General features: G+C 34.4%; 1 protein-coding gene across 7 annotated transcripts in view; it reads left to right on the top strand.

The window, feature by feature from the left end:
- Nucleotides 1–18,134, top strand: part of LOC126915316 (potassium voltage-gated channel subfamily H member 5-like) — a 207,306-nt gene that overhangs the window by 144,245 nt on the left and 44,927 nt on the right. For 6 of the 7 annotated variants that reach the window (XM_050719883.1, XM_050719884.1, XM_050719889.1 and 3 more), the window contains 2 exons: nt 6,026–6,919; nt 12,290–12,370. In XM_050719883.1, coding sequence (XP_050575840.1) covers nt 6,026–6,919; nt 12,290–12,370 — 975 coding nt within the window. The remainder of the gene's footprint in view (nt 1–6,025; nt 6,920–12,289; nt 12,371–18,134) is intronic. The other variant, XM_050719885.1, reaches the window with a different exon arrangement.

Raw genomic sequence — 18,134 nt, 5'->3', positions numbered from 1 at the left:
AAGCATCGGTAGTTAAACATCTGGAGAATAAAACACGAAGCTTTACGAGCTCTTTTATGGTGTTCGAAAGGACACGATAAATTCCTATCATTGTACTCTTCTTATCTTTAAGCGGCATGCACCGTTGATTTTAATGAAGCACAAGCAAAGAGAGAGAAAGACTAAAAGAGTAATTTTTAATGGACGAGTAACACGGAAGGGACAGTTTTCCTCTCGCAATCTCCACGACCGTTTTATTTCCAAGCCACGGAACAATTTACCTAAAACCTCGTTTTCACACGTCCGCCTCGACACAGACGCGTGAACCAGTTAATTCAATTTATCTGGAATGCTTAAATGCCACGATTGCACTCATTAAGCTTATGCCGTAAAATTTAACTACTTGCAATGTACAAAACAATCGTATATAATATCTACAAATGTATAATAATTCTTTTATAAATGTATAGTGTATAGTATATATTTTCTATTATTGTCTGTATCATCAATAATTTACAATTCGTAGATAGATTCTGCAAATTATGAATAAGCAGATCCCAATTCCGTTTAAAAATAATACATATATTAAACGAAAAGGTATAGCTGTATTTTATATATGTATTTTATAATGTACAAAATTATACGACCAACATAGGAAAGTACTGGAAATATTAATTAAAATTAACGGACTTTAGATTTATTTATACTAATTTTCTTGATTTCTTGTATGCGATTTCTAGATTTTTCATTTATTCCTACGTCCATAAATTGTACCTTCTCGATAAAACTAAATAGCACAGGAATTTTTCATAGATTTTTAACAGAAGAACTTTGGGAATTTGTAATGCCCTTTCATGATAGCTTGCACTATCGTTTGTTTTAAAACTTTATAACCTGGTATAATATGCAAAAACGGTAACATGTACGTGATGATAGCCCATCCATCTTCTAGATGAATGAATTCGTGTGAAACATACATAAAGCATTTAGAGAGATTGGTCCTAGCGGAGTGTAGCACGTATCGAGGGGTCAATGGCACGTGAAACATGGAAAAAACTAAGTGTATAATAAATTCTGGTAGTAAATCGTCTAATTACAAGGAAAAAGATCTTAGAAGAAATAAAAATTAATGGTAATTGATTTTATTGATTTTGTTAGTTGAATGATTTTAAGACTGTATCCTACATTAAATACGTAACTATGTAAAAATATATATATATATATATATAAATTATTATTCATGGTTACTATACGCCGCTACATTACCACTCACTAAAACGGATTAATAAAGTATAACGTAATAACATAACGTAGAAAAATTGGTACGATATAGAATTTTTGTGAATATCGAATTAAAATTATGAAATAGTTTAGTTTCGATTAGTAATCCTCACTACACGTGTAAGTTTACTGAATGCATACGTGGTATTTAAGATTGTACAAGTAAGCTAGATCCGGTATCCATACATGAAAAATTGTAAATCCTCCACATGATAAACTTCTCACGCGAAGAATTATACATGCGAAATCAAAACTCGACGATGAAATAAAAGTATCGCGACATAAATAAATGATAAGAATTCCGGTAGCAGGGAAGCAAAAAAGAAGAAAAAATGAAATAAAAAATGAAATGTAGAGGAGAAAGAATAGTATGACCATTCGTTAAAACGAATATATCAGAAATTACTAGCGAGTAATTCAAGAAAAGTGCACGCATTAAAATTAGACTGCAGCATTCTTTAGCATTTGGCATGCGTTCATAAAGAATCTACGTTCCTTTCTTTACTGAGATAGAATCAGTTTGTTAGCCAAATTGCGACTGTGTCTCTTGGCAATCTACTGGCAATTATTAACAACGAAAAGACGAGTATAGCTGAAGATTGGTGACGTTGATACGTGGCCAATCGTGCAGATTGTTCTTTTTACTTCTGTTTCCGAGTAGCATCGGGAACAATGTTCTAGTGCTGAACTTTTAACGCATTATCGACCCACGAATCGCGTGAGTCCACAAGTTTCATCTTTCAAGTTTCACGAAGTAGAACCAAAAGCAAACGTTAGACAATTGGCAAAATGAAAGTATTGTTCCACGTTGTACAATGGCTATAGAAAAATGTTGGCTCATCGTTGCATTTTCTTTTATAGTTTGATTGAGCGTGGATATATTGCGATAAGTTGTTTGTTACATTCGAATGGCGAAGAACAATTGTAATTAATTGGTGGTCGATAATGTGTTAAAATAACGTCCTCGATGCACAGTACCATTTGCATGAGAAGCTAGAATGCAAGATACGTAGAACTTTGTATCGATGCGTAGTTGCAAGAAATCTTGATGAATTTTTCTATTGTGGATCTTTGGTAAGGGAAGTACGTGAAGTGTTGTGGACCGATTTCGAATTTAGCGGAACTTTGTATATTTATCTATTATTTTATATCAAAACGAAATCTTATAAATTTATCCAACATTTTATATCGTATCCTTGTTGTAATTTGTTCTTTTCTCATTATATTGATTTTTTTCCATTATATTAATTTCATATCAACAGACAAATTCAATTGCGAAAAGTAAGAGATGAACGAAGATTAAACTATAATTGTGAAACACCACATTATTTTGAAATCAAATATCTCGACATAATTTTTTGAAACATTAAGTAACTATAGGAACGATCAAATATGAACCAAATATTTTTTACTTTGTTTATTACAATCCTGGGATAAAATTCTAGTTTCAGTTTCAGAAAGTTTCACTGAAATCGGTGTATAACGTCTCGTACTAAAATATTACAAAGAATAATAAGCAAGAAAGTATGAAATTGCTAAATATTTCACTAGAATAGAATTGTTATCAACGTCATTAATAGTGACGCTGATGTTTCAACGAATGCTGATGCTTGGCACCCCAAATGCCTCCCTTCTACCAGCTCGTCTGAATTAGAGAAGAAAGACTAATTCCCAAATGTATCCTGATCTCCGAGCACTCAAAACGTTTAGCGAACAAACACACGTACAAAAATAAACACTCTAACACTTAACGCTGCTAATTTAACACGAAAAAAATACCCAACACGTTCAAACAATTACAACTATATACTGAACATGGGTGTGTTAACGATTAAAGAATGCGTAGTGGCATAATAAAGTTTATACCTTTAGTTTCTGCCTCTGTCTATATAATGTACTTGACAATTCTCTCGATGTTTCTGTCTCTGTCTGTTCGTCTATATCTGTCTGTCTGTCTGTCTGCCTCTCATCCATCTGATGCTCTAATACTTAAGACTGATCTTACTCGACTGTCGCTCACTTCTTATTTCAAGCAATTAATCACGTAATTATCATCTATGATCTATTTTCCATAGTGTTAGAAAACGAATCTGTAAAAAAAACAACTGAAAAAATCGAAAGAAAGAAAGTCAATATAAATAAAAGGAATCGGCGTGGTCGTTCTGCAATGGTGTGTTTCTTTCGTTTCAATGGATTTTTTGTCGAATGGAACGCAAGTAGAATTAATCTGTCTGCTTGCAACAACTATAGAAATACGTAAACATATATATATATATATTTATTATATCCATAGCAAAAATGTGTGGAACGAGATGTTTCGAAGAGATATGCTCCTTAGCAAAGAGGTCTTGCGTCACGAATGATGCATGGGTTTTGCAAGAAATATTCTATGGAGCTTTGAGAACGAGCCAAACGATTCAAGAGACGTGGCACATCGTACTTTTGTTCATTTTTATCGGTTTTCGCAGCGACTTTGCACGGGGTTCACCAATATAAAACGCATTGAATGCGTTTTATCAAAAGTGTGATAACGGTTGTTTTCTTTTTCTTTCCGATTTCCTTTCTTCTTTTTTGCTAGAATCGTTTTGGCTTATCTGTTTTTTAATTCTGTAACACGCGTTGCAATTTTTTCATTTTTATTTCTTCTTTGTATGACCGACACGATAACTAATCACGACTGTGCTCGGTTAGTTGTTTGGTTGCGTATTTTTAAGAGACAAAGAAAAAGAAATCATTTGCAAAAAGCTGACCATTTTAATTAAAGACAGTTTGCCTCGATTCGCGGTTAGTGACATTCAAAATCGCTCCGTCGCGCAAAAACACCCATAAATCCTCCCGAGAGCTTAGGACTTACAACTCCTTAGGAACAGCGCCACGATACTCGTTTGTCTGTGTTTTATCGCGTATATTAAATAAACCGCTTAAAAAGTGCGGACGTAAGTTCCTTTCCTGTGTTTGAGATTATGAGAAACAAGTATGTAATACGAATGGTAATTATTCAGCTTAAAAGAAACGATAAGATAACGTAAAGATTACTTTTCCTAAAACGTTCTAGACTCTCAAGCTTCTCTTCTTTTTAATTGCGGTATGTGTTTCTCTTCGTATCTGCATTAGTAGAAGTTTAAGTTAACCGTGTGAACAATATCGTGTGTAAAGTTATTTATTTACACGTAATGCAAAACATCGAACGATGATTAACACAAATTGATTTTTTTAGACTAAATATTTTTAGAGACTTTTCGTTAAAGAAATAACAAATAAATAAATATACGAATAACGTTGAATTTATTCTTAGCTTTCTTTTTCCTGATATTATAAAATTTATTATTATCAATTTTAGAAATCTGGATGATATTTCCGAGGAGAATTATCTTTCTATTAACGGCCAATATCAACAACAACAATCAATATTAATTATTAATTTTCGTGTCTTCGCTTTTAGCATGAACCTCTATCTCTTTACTTTTTCGATAATCTCAAACAATTTTTAAATATTCCATACTATATACTTATAGACTTTTTCCAACAAACTACTTCTTTTTAGCCAAAATTTACAACTTTTACAACTTTTCTAAAAACAAAATTTTCTTATTTTTCTGATATTCTGTTATATCCTCAATCCTCAAATATTGGGAACTATACGACGTTACTTATGATACTCTAATTTGGAAATGATACAAACTTGGAAAATTTGTAACGTCCCTGTTTCTATACGGGTCAGATTGTTCGAGCGTAACCGAAATTTATCACATTCAAGAAAGAAAATTCTTTCGTTGGAAACGTATTTAATGGTAACGCGAAAGATAAACAACTTAGTGACACCAGGATGCATTATTCTTTCAAGCGATTAAATTGGCAATTAATGGCGCCAGTCACGTAGCTAAATCGTAGTTAACCATTTTATTCCGTACGCGTTGAAATGTTCCGCTTTACAGAGACGAGTTTAATTGTTTCTGATGGGCCACGATATTTTACGTTAATACAAAGGATTTTACACATGAAATTCTCCTACGTTACTGATTATATTGTCTCGATGGTCGTATTGCATAAAAAGTATATAGTCGGTTGTAATCGCCTTGCGATAATAATAGAATCGCTTGAACAAAGAGGTTTTATCGAAAGTGAATAATGTTTAACGCATAGCCTGTATAACATGTTACCACAGTTTTCATTCACTAAGTAATTTAAACGTATAAATTCTCGAATATCGTATCTTGACCCATGCATTGTAATTATCCTTTTTGCAATTGACTTTTATCAAATAATATCATTTCCTGCCATGATATATGTGTATATATCTAGCGATACCTTACTTAAAACATATCTATTTTAGTACTTTATTTACGAGTTATAGAATATTTCTTATTTCCGCTTTCAACACATACGAAGAAATTATTCATGACTATATAAATAGCTTCTAATTATACAGATGCTGATAACACGTCAATAAGTGTTAAAGGTAAGAACACGAAATATTTGCCGATTTACAGGCCAAGCACTGAAAGAAATTTATCTAAAATCCCTTCGTGAAACCTCTTAATTTCTTCCTAGAAAAAGACAAAATCATACTCTACGTCAAAAAGTTCCAAGCTCCTCGATAAATATCGAACGGCGTCTCTAGGTAAGCACAGAACTTCTAATCTCTGCGATCTCCCATTTGGAACCGTAGCTTCGACCCGATTCTCTGCGATCTGGGTCATCGGCCTGAACCTCGTAGCTCCCGTTTCGTCCCTCACTGGCGATCTATTCTTCTGTCTGTTCGCAGAACAAAGAGCAACCAACGGTGGATGAAGCTGCGGACCACGGTGCAGCTCTCGTCAGCCATCTCGACGATCCAGAAGAAGCCACCGTTGAAACGCGAGGATTCGTTTCTCAAGCGATTCTCCACCAGACAGATCCCGGAAAGTCAAGAGACGTTGGACACAGGAGAGGGAGAGGGCGACGCTGCCGACGACAAGGATTCGAGTGGACGTCGTCGACGACGGCCACGGAGACCTCAGAAACCACCGAGGACCGTGGTCAATCCGGACGAGAACTTTTATTATTACTGGCTGATGCTACTATCCGGCTGTGTTCTTTACAATCTGTGGACATTGATTGTGAGACAAAGTCTACCGGAACTACAGGCTGTGTCGCCAGTCATGTGGCTCGCATGCGATGGTTTCACGGATCTTGTGTTCTTTTTGGATGTGGCTGTGCAGTTTCGTACTGGTTACCTCGAGCAAGGATTAATGGTGTACAACAGCAAGAAACTGGCCGGTCATTATCTCAAGTCCAAGTCGTTCATTTTGGACTTGCTAGCGTTGGTGCCGCTCGATCTACTTCAGGTGAACCTGGGTAGTAATCCGATGCTCAGGTTTCCGAGGTTCCTCAAGATCTACCGTGTGTACAATTATTACTATATGGTCGAGTCGCGGACAGTTTATCCGAATTTGTGGCGTGTGCTGAATCTCATACATATATTGCTGATACTGGCGCACTGGTTCGGCTGCTTTTACTACTTGCTCAGCGAAGCGGAAGGATTCCAAGGTGACTGGGTGTACCCGTACAGGCCAGGGGAGTATGCGACCCTGACCAGAAAATATCTTGGCTCGCTGTACTGGTCCACACTCACCCTCACCACGATCGGCGACCTACCCACACCGGAAACCAACGCCGAGTGAGTGATATGTCTCTACGACTACACGCTCTTCCTTTACTTTTCATTTTCTTAGATTTTTCCGTTTTTCTTTTTTCTTCCTTTTCGTCTATTCTATTTTTATTCTTGGTTCTTTTGGCTCTTTTTCTGTAATTTGTCGTTGTCCGTTTGCTCGCCGGTTAGATGGTAACTCGTCGAGTGTTCGCCACACAGGGCGCGGCCACCTCTAACTAGATTTCACCCATCGACGCTTGAGACTTGAGAGAGAATGGAATGTCGCCGCGTCGTTGATTTATATAGATTGCTGGTCTGATTTACTAGATTGGCCCTTTTTATATTTGGCGAAGAAAAAATATAGGTTTCGAAATTGCGGAGGATAAAGAACTTTATTAAAGAAAAGCTGTATCAAAAAATACTTTAATATTAGGAAATAATAATTTTGGGTATAAATGAATTTTTGTCGGTAGGCAACTTAAAAGCGGGAATTAACTCACGGAAAATTTGAATTGGGTCACATATGAATTAAATTGAATTTGTATATACCTAGTTGTAGAGTAACCTGGCGCACGATCGCTATAAGCATTCAGCTAAAAGTCATTCAAAATGAGAAGTAATCATGAAATAACCGTAGTAAGATATTACAGATTATTCACTAAGTATTGTAAATTGTAGGGCAGAATTTTTAGTCAATACTGATTGGAGTTATTAAGATAGTTATCACAACTGGTACATAAAGAAATTTTGGTTAATCAATTGAAGATAGATTTAGTCAAAAGCAGATGCTTCTGATTAAATTGGGGGCACTTACGTAAAAAAATAGAAAAATATTCCTGTTTGCAAAATATAAAACAGTACTTTCTTTTCACTGATTCGTCAATAACTTTTCCATTACATCGTTGTTTAGTTGTGTGAATTACTATCGTTCAAATTATATCAGGTCGCATCGTTAGAAATTCCAATTTTATAAACGACGCTAAACCAGTATATCCATTATTCAACAATTCCTATGTAAAACTATATTTTCAAATTAGCATATTTATAAAATAGAAAAACAACGACCGAGAGGCAAAAATTTTTTACTCCTATAAAGAAAATAACGATTCTTCAAAATTCATTTATTCCATATAGCAAACGTTCTATCCATTTAAAATTTCTCGTTTCTTCTTTTCTGTGATTAGGATTGTCGCCGTAAAAACAAACTCGATAATGCATGTCGCCTGAAGTAATTGAGCCGCTTATCTGTTAAATTGGTTAACATATTGACTGCCACGCGAACTTCATATATTTTGACATCATAGCATTTAAGTCTTTAAAAAATATTACATTTACGAACATTTTTCCGATAATGTTATACAAGTCATTCACATTCCTAAAAATTTATTAGTCTATGAAATTTATCTTATTTGGTATCGATTAATCATTCTAAAAAATTTAGTCATTTAGTCAGCCACCGTGTTATCCTCACAAAACAAAAAGTACAAGAAGTTAATGAAATCATAGAAGATAAGTATCGATCAAGTGCTAAAATTTAAAAGATTTTTTAATGCGGAGTTAATCGTTTTTGCCTGTGGCAGTTCAAATATTAAAAATTCCAATTGATAATCGACGATGGCAAATATTATTTGGGCAGAGACCTGATTTCAGCGGAATAATCAACGAAGTGGGCAGAAATCGAACGACACTTTTCGAAATATATTTGCTCGAGCTCGGTAGTAAGCTTCTTTGAAACCGTACACAGGCAAACAAGCTCGAATAAACTCGAATAATCAGGTAGAATTGATGAATATGGGAAAAGCAAATTTACCTACCGATTCCTACTTCTATTTTCTATTTTGTCTTTCTATTTTCCGCAACTGTTCGTTCGGCTCGATCGAAATTGCTTCGTCGATAAATCCGATAACGAAAAGGTAGTCTAATAACGTCACGTGTTCGAATTTTCCATTAATTGCCCTCAAACGTTTCGGTGTAAAGCGTAGTTAGCAGTGAGTGCAAAAAAAAAAAAAAAGGAAAAGAATGAAACAGGAAAATCGAATTACCTCGCGCGTATAAATTTGACCGAATAAAGGTGATAGCATCAAATGTCTAATTTGCATCCCGTCCAGGAATAACAGAATTCGAGAATTGCGATGTTGAAAAGAAGAAAAGTTGAATAAAAGGGATATCGTTACGCCGACAGAAGGCAAATTTATGCTTTGGATAATTGAACGCAAACAACACGAAATTCTGCTAGTTTGTTCTTATTTTATTTGCACTTCAATGAGATATTTCTGGAATATTTTACCATGCAATGACATTTTTCAACTCTGTACAATAATAATGTTTTATTGAACAAGATAATTATCACGATTACTATCATATAATATTTATTAATATCGATAACAAATGAAAATTGTAAACGAGGTAAGAATAATGTATAACCGCCACGGTTATTTATGTTTTATTTGCAAATGCCGTAGGAATCAACTTGAGTTGTTTGAACAATCAACATTAATTTTCTATGCTTTTTTTTAATATACATGAGATGAAGACACATATTAAGTCAAATATAAACTATGAAAATATATGTAAATTGCAAAGATACAAAAATGTTTTGTCGTAATATAAATCTTAAAAATATCTGAAATCTCTCTAGCGATAATCGATACTCAAGCCATGTGAATATTCGAACACTTAACATCAGCTCAGTATGTTTAAATGATAATCAGCTGATAATAATCAGCTGAGTATGTTTAAATGTTAAATCAACACCTTCATTCTTTTTTCTTCTTTTTCCTAATATTTGAAAGTAACGTGTATAGAAAAGAAGAAACAACGAAATTGCATATCGCGGAAGTGCAAATTATAGATAATAGGTACAATATTACAGTAGCATAAATACTAAAAAAAGAAATTAACAATTTTATGTAATAACGATCGATACATAGATGATCGATACATAGCATCTCGATACGTGAGCGAACTTCATTTCATAAAGAAGGGATGAAGATCTAAAGTAGACCCAGTTGACGTCACCGCCATGAGATGTTAAGACTACTACTACTTTGGGCACATGACATAATAGAGTTTCAACGAAGTTGCTGATAGCTGGATATTGCATACGCTCATGTGTCGTTTTCCGTCGCAGAGTGCACTATTTGCTCTCAAAATATTGTCAAGATTCCTCAGAATATCTCTCGGGATCCATTACCGCGAAATCTCACGAGTAAAATTCGAACGTAGTAATAGCATTAACAAGAAATTCATGAATATGCGAACACTTATGATGCAAGCATCTCCTTGTACATTTCTAAGGCTTTCCTAAGTGTCAGCTCGTGATTAGGCGTGAGAAGTGGAATCTTTAAAAGTCGAGCAATGCATCAGAAACCGATTGTTCCAAACAATAAACTTCGTTATTCCATTTTTACGTACAATTAATGAATACGAATCAGTGAAAAATTTGTTGAAATGTTAAACAACACTTTTACGGTGTAATAAGGTATCTGATAAATTTAAGATGTGAGAATAACACTGTACTTGACAACATACACAGAACGTGAAAGGATTAATTTTGTAAATGTATTCTACTGAATTATATATATATTTATAGGACAATGTATACAAATACTAATTGTCTAGCAAATGAATACATTTACTTACTAATATACATTTTTATACTTAGCCGATACTTTTGTTAAAATTTTATGCAAATCCGTACATTAACCGAACAGTGCATATATTTACTAGATTTTACACTGTGGCATATAGGTACACTTTGTTGACAAGACAAAATTGAAACCAGACCAGGTATTTCAAGCAGTATAAACAAATTTGATGCATCACTACTATCATGTGACACTGAACACGTTCTATGTCAGATTATTCCATTATTTAGAGTCACCACTTAATTATAACATGATTAATCTTCGCAGTTGTCACATTCTAAACTACTAGCGATCATCCTTCAATCTTTAACTCCGTATTCAACATGAATCCTATTTAAGTACACGTCTTAACACGTCTTACAAATCAATTATCATACAGACAGTTTAGTAGACATGGAATTGAATTAGAAGCAAGATGCTTGCGTCGAACAAATCCGGTTAGAGTAATCCAATAAGATATTCGAACATCTTTTTCTACGATTTAACTTCGCCTTGCCATCCTTTCCTTGATCCTTCCAATTTTTCTTTTGTTTTTTTTTTTTTTTTTTTTTTTTTAGATATTACGCACTAGGTACTCTTTTTTGAATATTTGTTTTTAAAACAATACATAATAGTTAGGTTAGAACCAAAGGCATACTTTGGAAAAAGAAAAATATTCTCTGATTCATTATTTAAATGAATTTGAAATTTTGTTGCATGTATGACTAAAGTAAAGTGACAAGAGTTTAGATTTATTCCTGTTTTTCTATAATTACATATTTTACATTATTTTTGTTTAACTGCTGGGATATGTTAATAAATATTACTTCTTTTCTTTTTATTTTGGTAGAGAAAGATTTAGAAAATTGAATGAGATTTCTAGAAATAATAAATAGAAATAAATTCTAGCCATGTTATTGCAGGTGAAGTTGCAGATCATCAAATTGATAGATGAAAGACAATAAGATTTGAGTAGAAGTCATCAAATATTTATTCTTTCGTTTCTAGCCTCTCATATTATTTAACACCTTGAATAACGAGCAAGAAACTTATGGATCATTAATTAACATAAAATTGTTTAATATAATTATTATTCACACATCATCAACTGTATACTATAATATTATAAATTAGAGTACGCCAGAAGTTTCCCAACTTTTCTTAATATATCATCTACCCCCTACCATTGTTTTCTATCCTAAAATATCTTCCGCCATACGTCAGAACACCGAAAGCTAAAAAAAAAATCGGACCAACGTCTGAATTTTTCGAACAAACTGCGAGAAGCCAGTTTAAGCTAACAAACTCCTATTATTTACTTTCATTTCCGTGTTCCTTCGTCATCGCATAATATTAATCCCTCGAGCCAAAGCTAATCCATTAATAAGAAACGCGAAAACACGAAAAACAAGGGTTGGGGGACGATTTACTAAAGAAGGCAAAAAAGGGAAACCAGAAAAAAGGGGGAAAGGGATCACAAGGAGCTAAGGAAACGAAGTGCGAGAAAAGACTCCGGCAAAAAATTCTAGATTTCCTGAAAGATGTTGTTTCATATTACTTGCGATAAATACGTTCTGTCCCGCTGAGAATTCTTGCTGTGGTCACTAATAACCTTAGAAAGTGCACGAGACCTTAAACACAGTAAAAAAAAGTAAAAAAAAAACAACGTGCGTACAAAATTCCATTTTCTCTTAAGTCAAGTCTCTAGCGAACCAGATAGATGCCTAGAAATTAGACTCGTGAAGCGGCCTTGTTGTTATTGTGTTGGCAGAGTCGTATCGGGCGGCAATCCCCGGAGCCTCGCTCGTCGTGGCCGACTGTCCCGGCTTCTGCAGTTCAAGCATAACGGAGGGTATCAGTATCGTTTCCAGAATTCAAATAACGAGAGCAATACGATATCGTGCAAAAAGAAACAAAAACGAATTAAACCAAAAAAAAACCATTAATAATAAAAAAAAGAGTTAGAGCAAGAGAAGAATGTCGACCGAAAGATCAGAGATTCGAAAGAAGGGGCAGGGGTAAAGATAAAGGGGATAAAACCGGAAGAACGATTAAAACGCCCGGACAGCGAGTGAGAGAGGAAATGATCGCGAAAATGACTATAGACTTACGATACAGATTGAGATTGAATGTTGAAACGGGCGAACGTCATGAACGAGTAAGAGAGAGAGAGAGAGAGAGAGAGAGAGAGAGAGAGAGAGAGAGAGGGAGAGTGGTGCAGTGGGGAATGAAAGTGACATGATGTGAGAACGATTGGTGAACGTGAGAAGAAAGGTTGATACGATAGAAATAGTAGAATGCGTGCTGTGGATTGAAAAGAATCATTGAAATGCGAAATAGAGAGGTGGATGCTAAAAGACGGAAGAAGAAAGTAATTGGTCGCGTACAGCCAGGCAGGTTACGAATTTCTCGCGCGAAACGCGACACAGTGACGTAGTGAAAAAGTATTCGTTCGATGATCGTTTAGAGACGGTACTGTTGTTGAAACCTATTATGAAATAAAATCCGCATCCATGCATTGTGTCATGGTATCGTGAAATGCGATTGGAGAAATAGAACAACAACGGTGTTTCTGCATGGGTATAAGTAGAATATATGTATTTCATTTGCAACGCTAATATTTCGACGGAAACTCCAATCTGTCTTGCTGGATGGAGAATGACTTGCCAAAGCTTAGCTGAGTGTACTTTTTAGGTGAGGATTTATGACATCAAGTGAACTGGGTAAAGATTGAGAAAAATGGTTCTTGCGAATCAACCTTAGCATTAGATCACTTTTTTACGAGACAATATTGCTTATACGAAGAATAATTATATTATATTATGTTATACATATATATGATGTAATATGTATAATATATATATATAGACTTTGATTAAGTAAGCAGAGGATATTGAAGTAGGTGAAAACATTATTTTCATTTTAGCTATACAAACTATTCTGCACATTCTTATAATTTTGTGTGCTTACTAAAGAAGTAACAGTTCGTCGTTTTCTGCAATTACTAAATTGCGTAAGTTCCTCTGATTATACACGAGTGGAAAATTTTATCATTGTTACCTTAAAACTTTCTTAAAATTTCCACATAATATATGATTAAAAAATACACGCAAATTTAATATCTGTAATTTTAAAAGTATTACGTAAAATTTCCTTCTCTACTTTTGAGTAGGTATATCTCATCCAAATGCTATATCTATTTAATTCTAATCGCACAATCTAATCGTACAATGCACCGAACGAGTGCACATAATTGCACTGAAAAGAACGAATATCCTGATGTCAAAGGAAAATAAAAAATTTCCATATAGAACGTAAAATCTGCAAAACGATGTTGTCTGATACCATGTGATCCTCGATTGAATACAAAAATCTCTATCTGGTCATTCTTCAAAATTGTCGCCCCTCGGAACATTCAACCACTCGATTACTCATCTGTAGTCGACAATGTTAAAAAAAAATGGAATAGAGAAAAAAGAAGAGGAAAAAAACGCCAGGACCGGGCTAGTCTCTATTCCACTTTCCACCGGCGCGACGCGGTGTTATAACCGAAACTCGCGTTATTCACACGTCAGAAAATTTATGCGTGGCACATGTGTGCGGTCGTACAGGAGGCTTTCACGCACGCAAATCAGAATATTCACGGGTCGTGGCTGGCGGCAGCCTTTGACGACAGGACAAGAGGCTGCAAAGCCAGCAATTACTCTTTGTCGAGGAAGGTATCGGTAAATAGATGTCGACGGTGCAGCGACACGCGCAGAAACGCCTTCCTATCTCGCGCATCAGTGATCGATGTACGTTTCCACCCGTCATACTCGCGGATCGATCGTAAAAAAACAAAAGAAAACGCCATTCGATCACCCTCGATAGCTCGACGAAGAAAAAAGAAAATTACGCACGGTCGAAGACGGTTTCTACTGGATAAACAAGGCTAACGTAACATCTGCGTTGGACAGAACTGAAAGATAAGCACACGGACGGTCACCAACTTAAGACCAGTTTCACACAGAGATATCGCGATACGCGTATGATAGATATTAATTAAATACTAATGGACATGTGTACCAATGACGCAGTATCGCGATGCTCATTTGATGTATCTTGGCGAGGATATTTGTCGTATGAAGCCGACGAACGAAACGTTAAAACAAATTATGACATTCATACGGTACGCAGCTCGCGATACATCTATCACGACACACGTACACCGTGTGCAACCGATTTAACCTTTCTAAACCGATGACTGACGACGAAGATCGGATACTTGAAAACGATAATGCTTGCATTTAAACTGTAAATGTTTATGCGAATCCATCATTTTGTGAAAACAACGAAAAAAATCGGACGCTGCTCGAAAATTGTTTCGCCCTTTAACCCTCGCTCGATGCGCACTTAAAATCATTACATGTGGTTGCAACTTTCCAGAATTTTAAAAGAAGTCGATATTCTTTTGGAAAGTATTTGCCCTGATTGAAATTTTATTAAACATATTGACATTTTACGTTATGGAATTAATACAGGATCTTTGATTATCTCAGAAACTTTATTTTCAAGACTAGTTTCAATTGCATCTCTCATGCAAGCTTTTTGGCAAATTTATAACTTCTATATTCCTTTAATTTTCACATCAATCGTAAAGCTGTGGAAAGAAATGTTAAGAGGCGCTATTCCTTATAATTCAATTAGTTTTCTATCATTATCATTCTTTCTCCCTACGATGTTACGAGAATCAATTTCTTATCGCCATATTTCGTTTTATCCCACTGCATGGTTTTTAGGCTCATATTTGTCGTATTTGTTAGAAACATCGAATGCATAAAACGGAGTGCCGAGCGATCTTTTACTATGTGATAATAAAATTCACAAAAAATATAAAAATACATATAGAATATAGTAAAAAAGTTTTACTTACATTATAAGATTTTGCTTTAACTGTGTCATTTCATTTGCATGTATTTCATTTACATTTTATGTAATTGAGAATCATACAACAGTTACATACGAAATTAAATGAAGTAAATTTCGTTTCTCATATATAAAAATCGGTGAATAAAGTCGGTGACTGAACACTTGCATAATTACATAAAAAAAGAAAGATATACATTTATGATACATTAGTTTTAAATTACTTAAGATTTATCGAAGATTAATTTTATTTGGTATAATTTACTATTACTTGTTATAAAGCCAATTGATTATCTACTTCACAATTATTGTTCGTCTGTTCGCAAGAACTGAATCGAAATTTCATTAAATTGATAAATCTAAGCGAATATTATCATAGGAAGATCCATTATCTGACTGTTGTTATTTGTACACTATGAGAGAGGAAAGATTTTACCTGTATTATTATTATTCTACATCTGATGTACGAATCAATTAGAAGACATTATTTGCCTGTACATAAAAGCCCTGATTAGTGAAAGCAACCGTAAACCGATTTAGATCTCATTTTGTCGTCCCTGTCTAATCTTTAGCGTGGCGCGATCGTGGCATGCGAAATCGGATTGCAAATAATACGCGCACGGAAACTCTTGGTTTATATGGCTCGTGGCAGAATTCAAGTCACATTCCGTACCCCGCTATCGAGCGGTACGAACCGTTTATTGCCGATCCTGGTGCTTCCGATATTGCCAGAGTTGATATATATTTATCATATCGTTTAAATAAAACTGAATTCGCTAGATTTTCTAGAACCGCATTCTTACGACTTACGTCGCGTTCGCGTATATCTATGTCGACAGATTCTTCGAACGAGGCTAAACTATTATACTTTTAAATTTAACGCTTGAATAAAATATAATTTAATAGCATGCATTTAGAATGTTTTCAAAGTTTTCAGGCAGCTTCGGAATTATATTAATTTGAAATTTTCTAGATTTTAGAGAGAATAGATTATGTTATAAGAAATAACTTATCTATCTTAGAATATTATTAACTCTCAACTGATACGGTCCGAATCAAATGGCTGATAAATGAGCAGTAAAAAATTTAATTATTAAAGGATATTACTTGAGGATAGATTCTTTTACATCCTTTCTATGTTTAATTTCAATGATAATAATCGGACAATTTTAGACTTATTACAAGTCGCAGTTTCACTTTGAACGGATGACAAATCAATAGAGCATTATTCATAAAGGTGACGCGTGAATAGCTCGATAACTTGGAAATCAACGAGGAACACCGATGTAGTTAATTACTGCTTGTCCTGTGATTCTCAGCAGAGATACGTGACATCTTGACGCCTTAGTAACCGTGCTTTCAATATTGCTGCCAGTCGAAACGTATTGTGCGATGCTCTAGGGTCTTAAATAATGTAGATGTTCCCAATTTGTCGTTCAGTAGAACAAATTAAAGTTTAAAGACTACAAAAATTTCATTTTTTACGTCAAATGTCTAGTGATATGGTGTTTATACTTAAAATAAGACTGAAGATAATTTAACGAAGCAATTTAATGGAATTATGGTCTCTGAAAAATAGATTTCTGTTAGGGAATATATTATTTCATTATTATTACATGAGTATATAAAGATATTATATTACTATTATTATGTTATTACATTAGTTATTACATTTAATATACGATATATGTTAGTCTTCTCGCATTTGGTTGTGTGTATAGCGAATCTGAAAATATTGCACCATATTGCATCAGTAACTTTATGGAAAAACGCGAATGTCTCATTTAAACTTTCACTTCTGAAATTTTAGTTTCATTTTTAAACGAAATTTCTACACATGTTTAATGCAGAAAAAAATATAACATAATTATACTTAACTTCCTGTTTCACGCCACCATTCGAATAAAAATGGAAAATATTAATGGAAAGAAAGATGCGTTTTGATTAAAAAATTGTTGGTAAAGACTTAAGGATTATAAAAGACAGCGATCAGTCGATTATTTTGATATTTCGATTCACCAGTTCATAATTTTATAGAGATATCTTATTATTTGCGAGAAAATCACTACAATAGGATCATTAAGGTCATTCAAAGGATATTCACGGTCATTTGACAGCTATTCAGGATCATTTCGTGATTATTTTAGTCACTTAGCATCGCTCAAAAGCACTTTATGGTCATTCAAGAGCATGTCAAAGTCATATGGTTGCTCAGTGTCCTAATTTGAACAATAGATCGAAATCCACATTCTGTCCATAACTATGTGAATTAGACAAGGTATATCGAGAATATAGAATTTCGCTAAATAAAGAATGTAAAGTAATATATGATAAAAAGAATGTTCTATTAATATACAAAATTATAAATTATGCTAATATCGGGAATTGAGAATTTGCTAACATTAAAGGTTGAAAATTTGCCAGAATATTAACAATTTTCTGGCACATTTTGAAACATCTACTACTTGAATCTTGGAATCGGTAACGTTAAGAATTCTTCTATTGGTCGTTTATTTAGATGAATGTATCAAAAGGAGGTCATAGATCAGTTGGAGACTGTTTGACATTAGGTTTATGCGACATCAGCCCAACGCGTTTAACGTGGGATCGTCAACCACGAAGAGCCAGTGTCCATGAACGTCAAAGCAAAACCGCCTGTGGTTTCCTCGCGATTGACAAAACGACGGAAGCAGGTATTCCTCGCGTGCTTT

Source organism: Bombus affinis, chromosome 4, assembly GCF_024516045.1.
Source record: "Bombus affinis isolate iyBomAffi1 chromosome 4, iyBomAffi1.2, whole genome shotgun sequence".
NCBI lineage: Eukaryota > Metazoa > Arthropoda > Insecta > Hymenoptera > Apidae > Bombus > Bombus affinis.
Note: the sequence above shows the minus strand (reverse complement) of the source record. Positions and strands in the feature narration are given on the sequence as shown.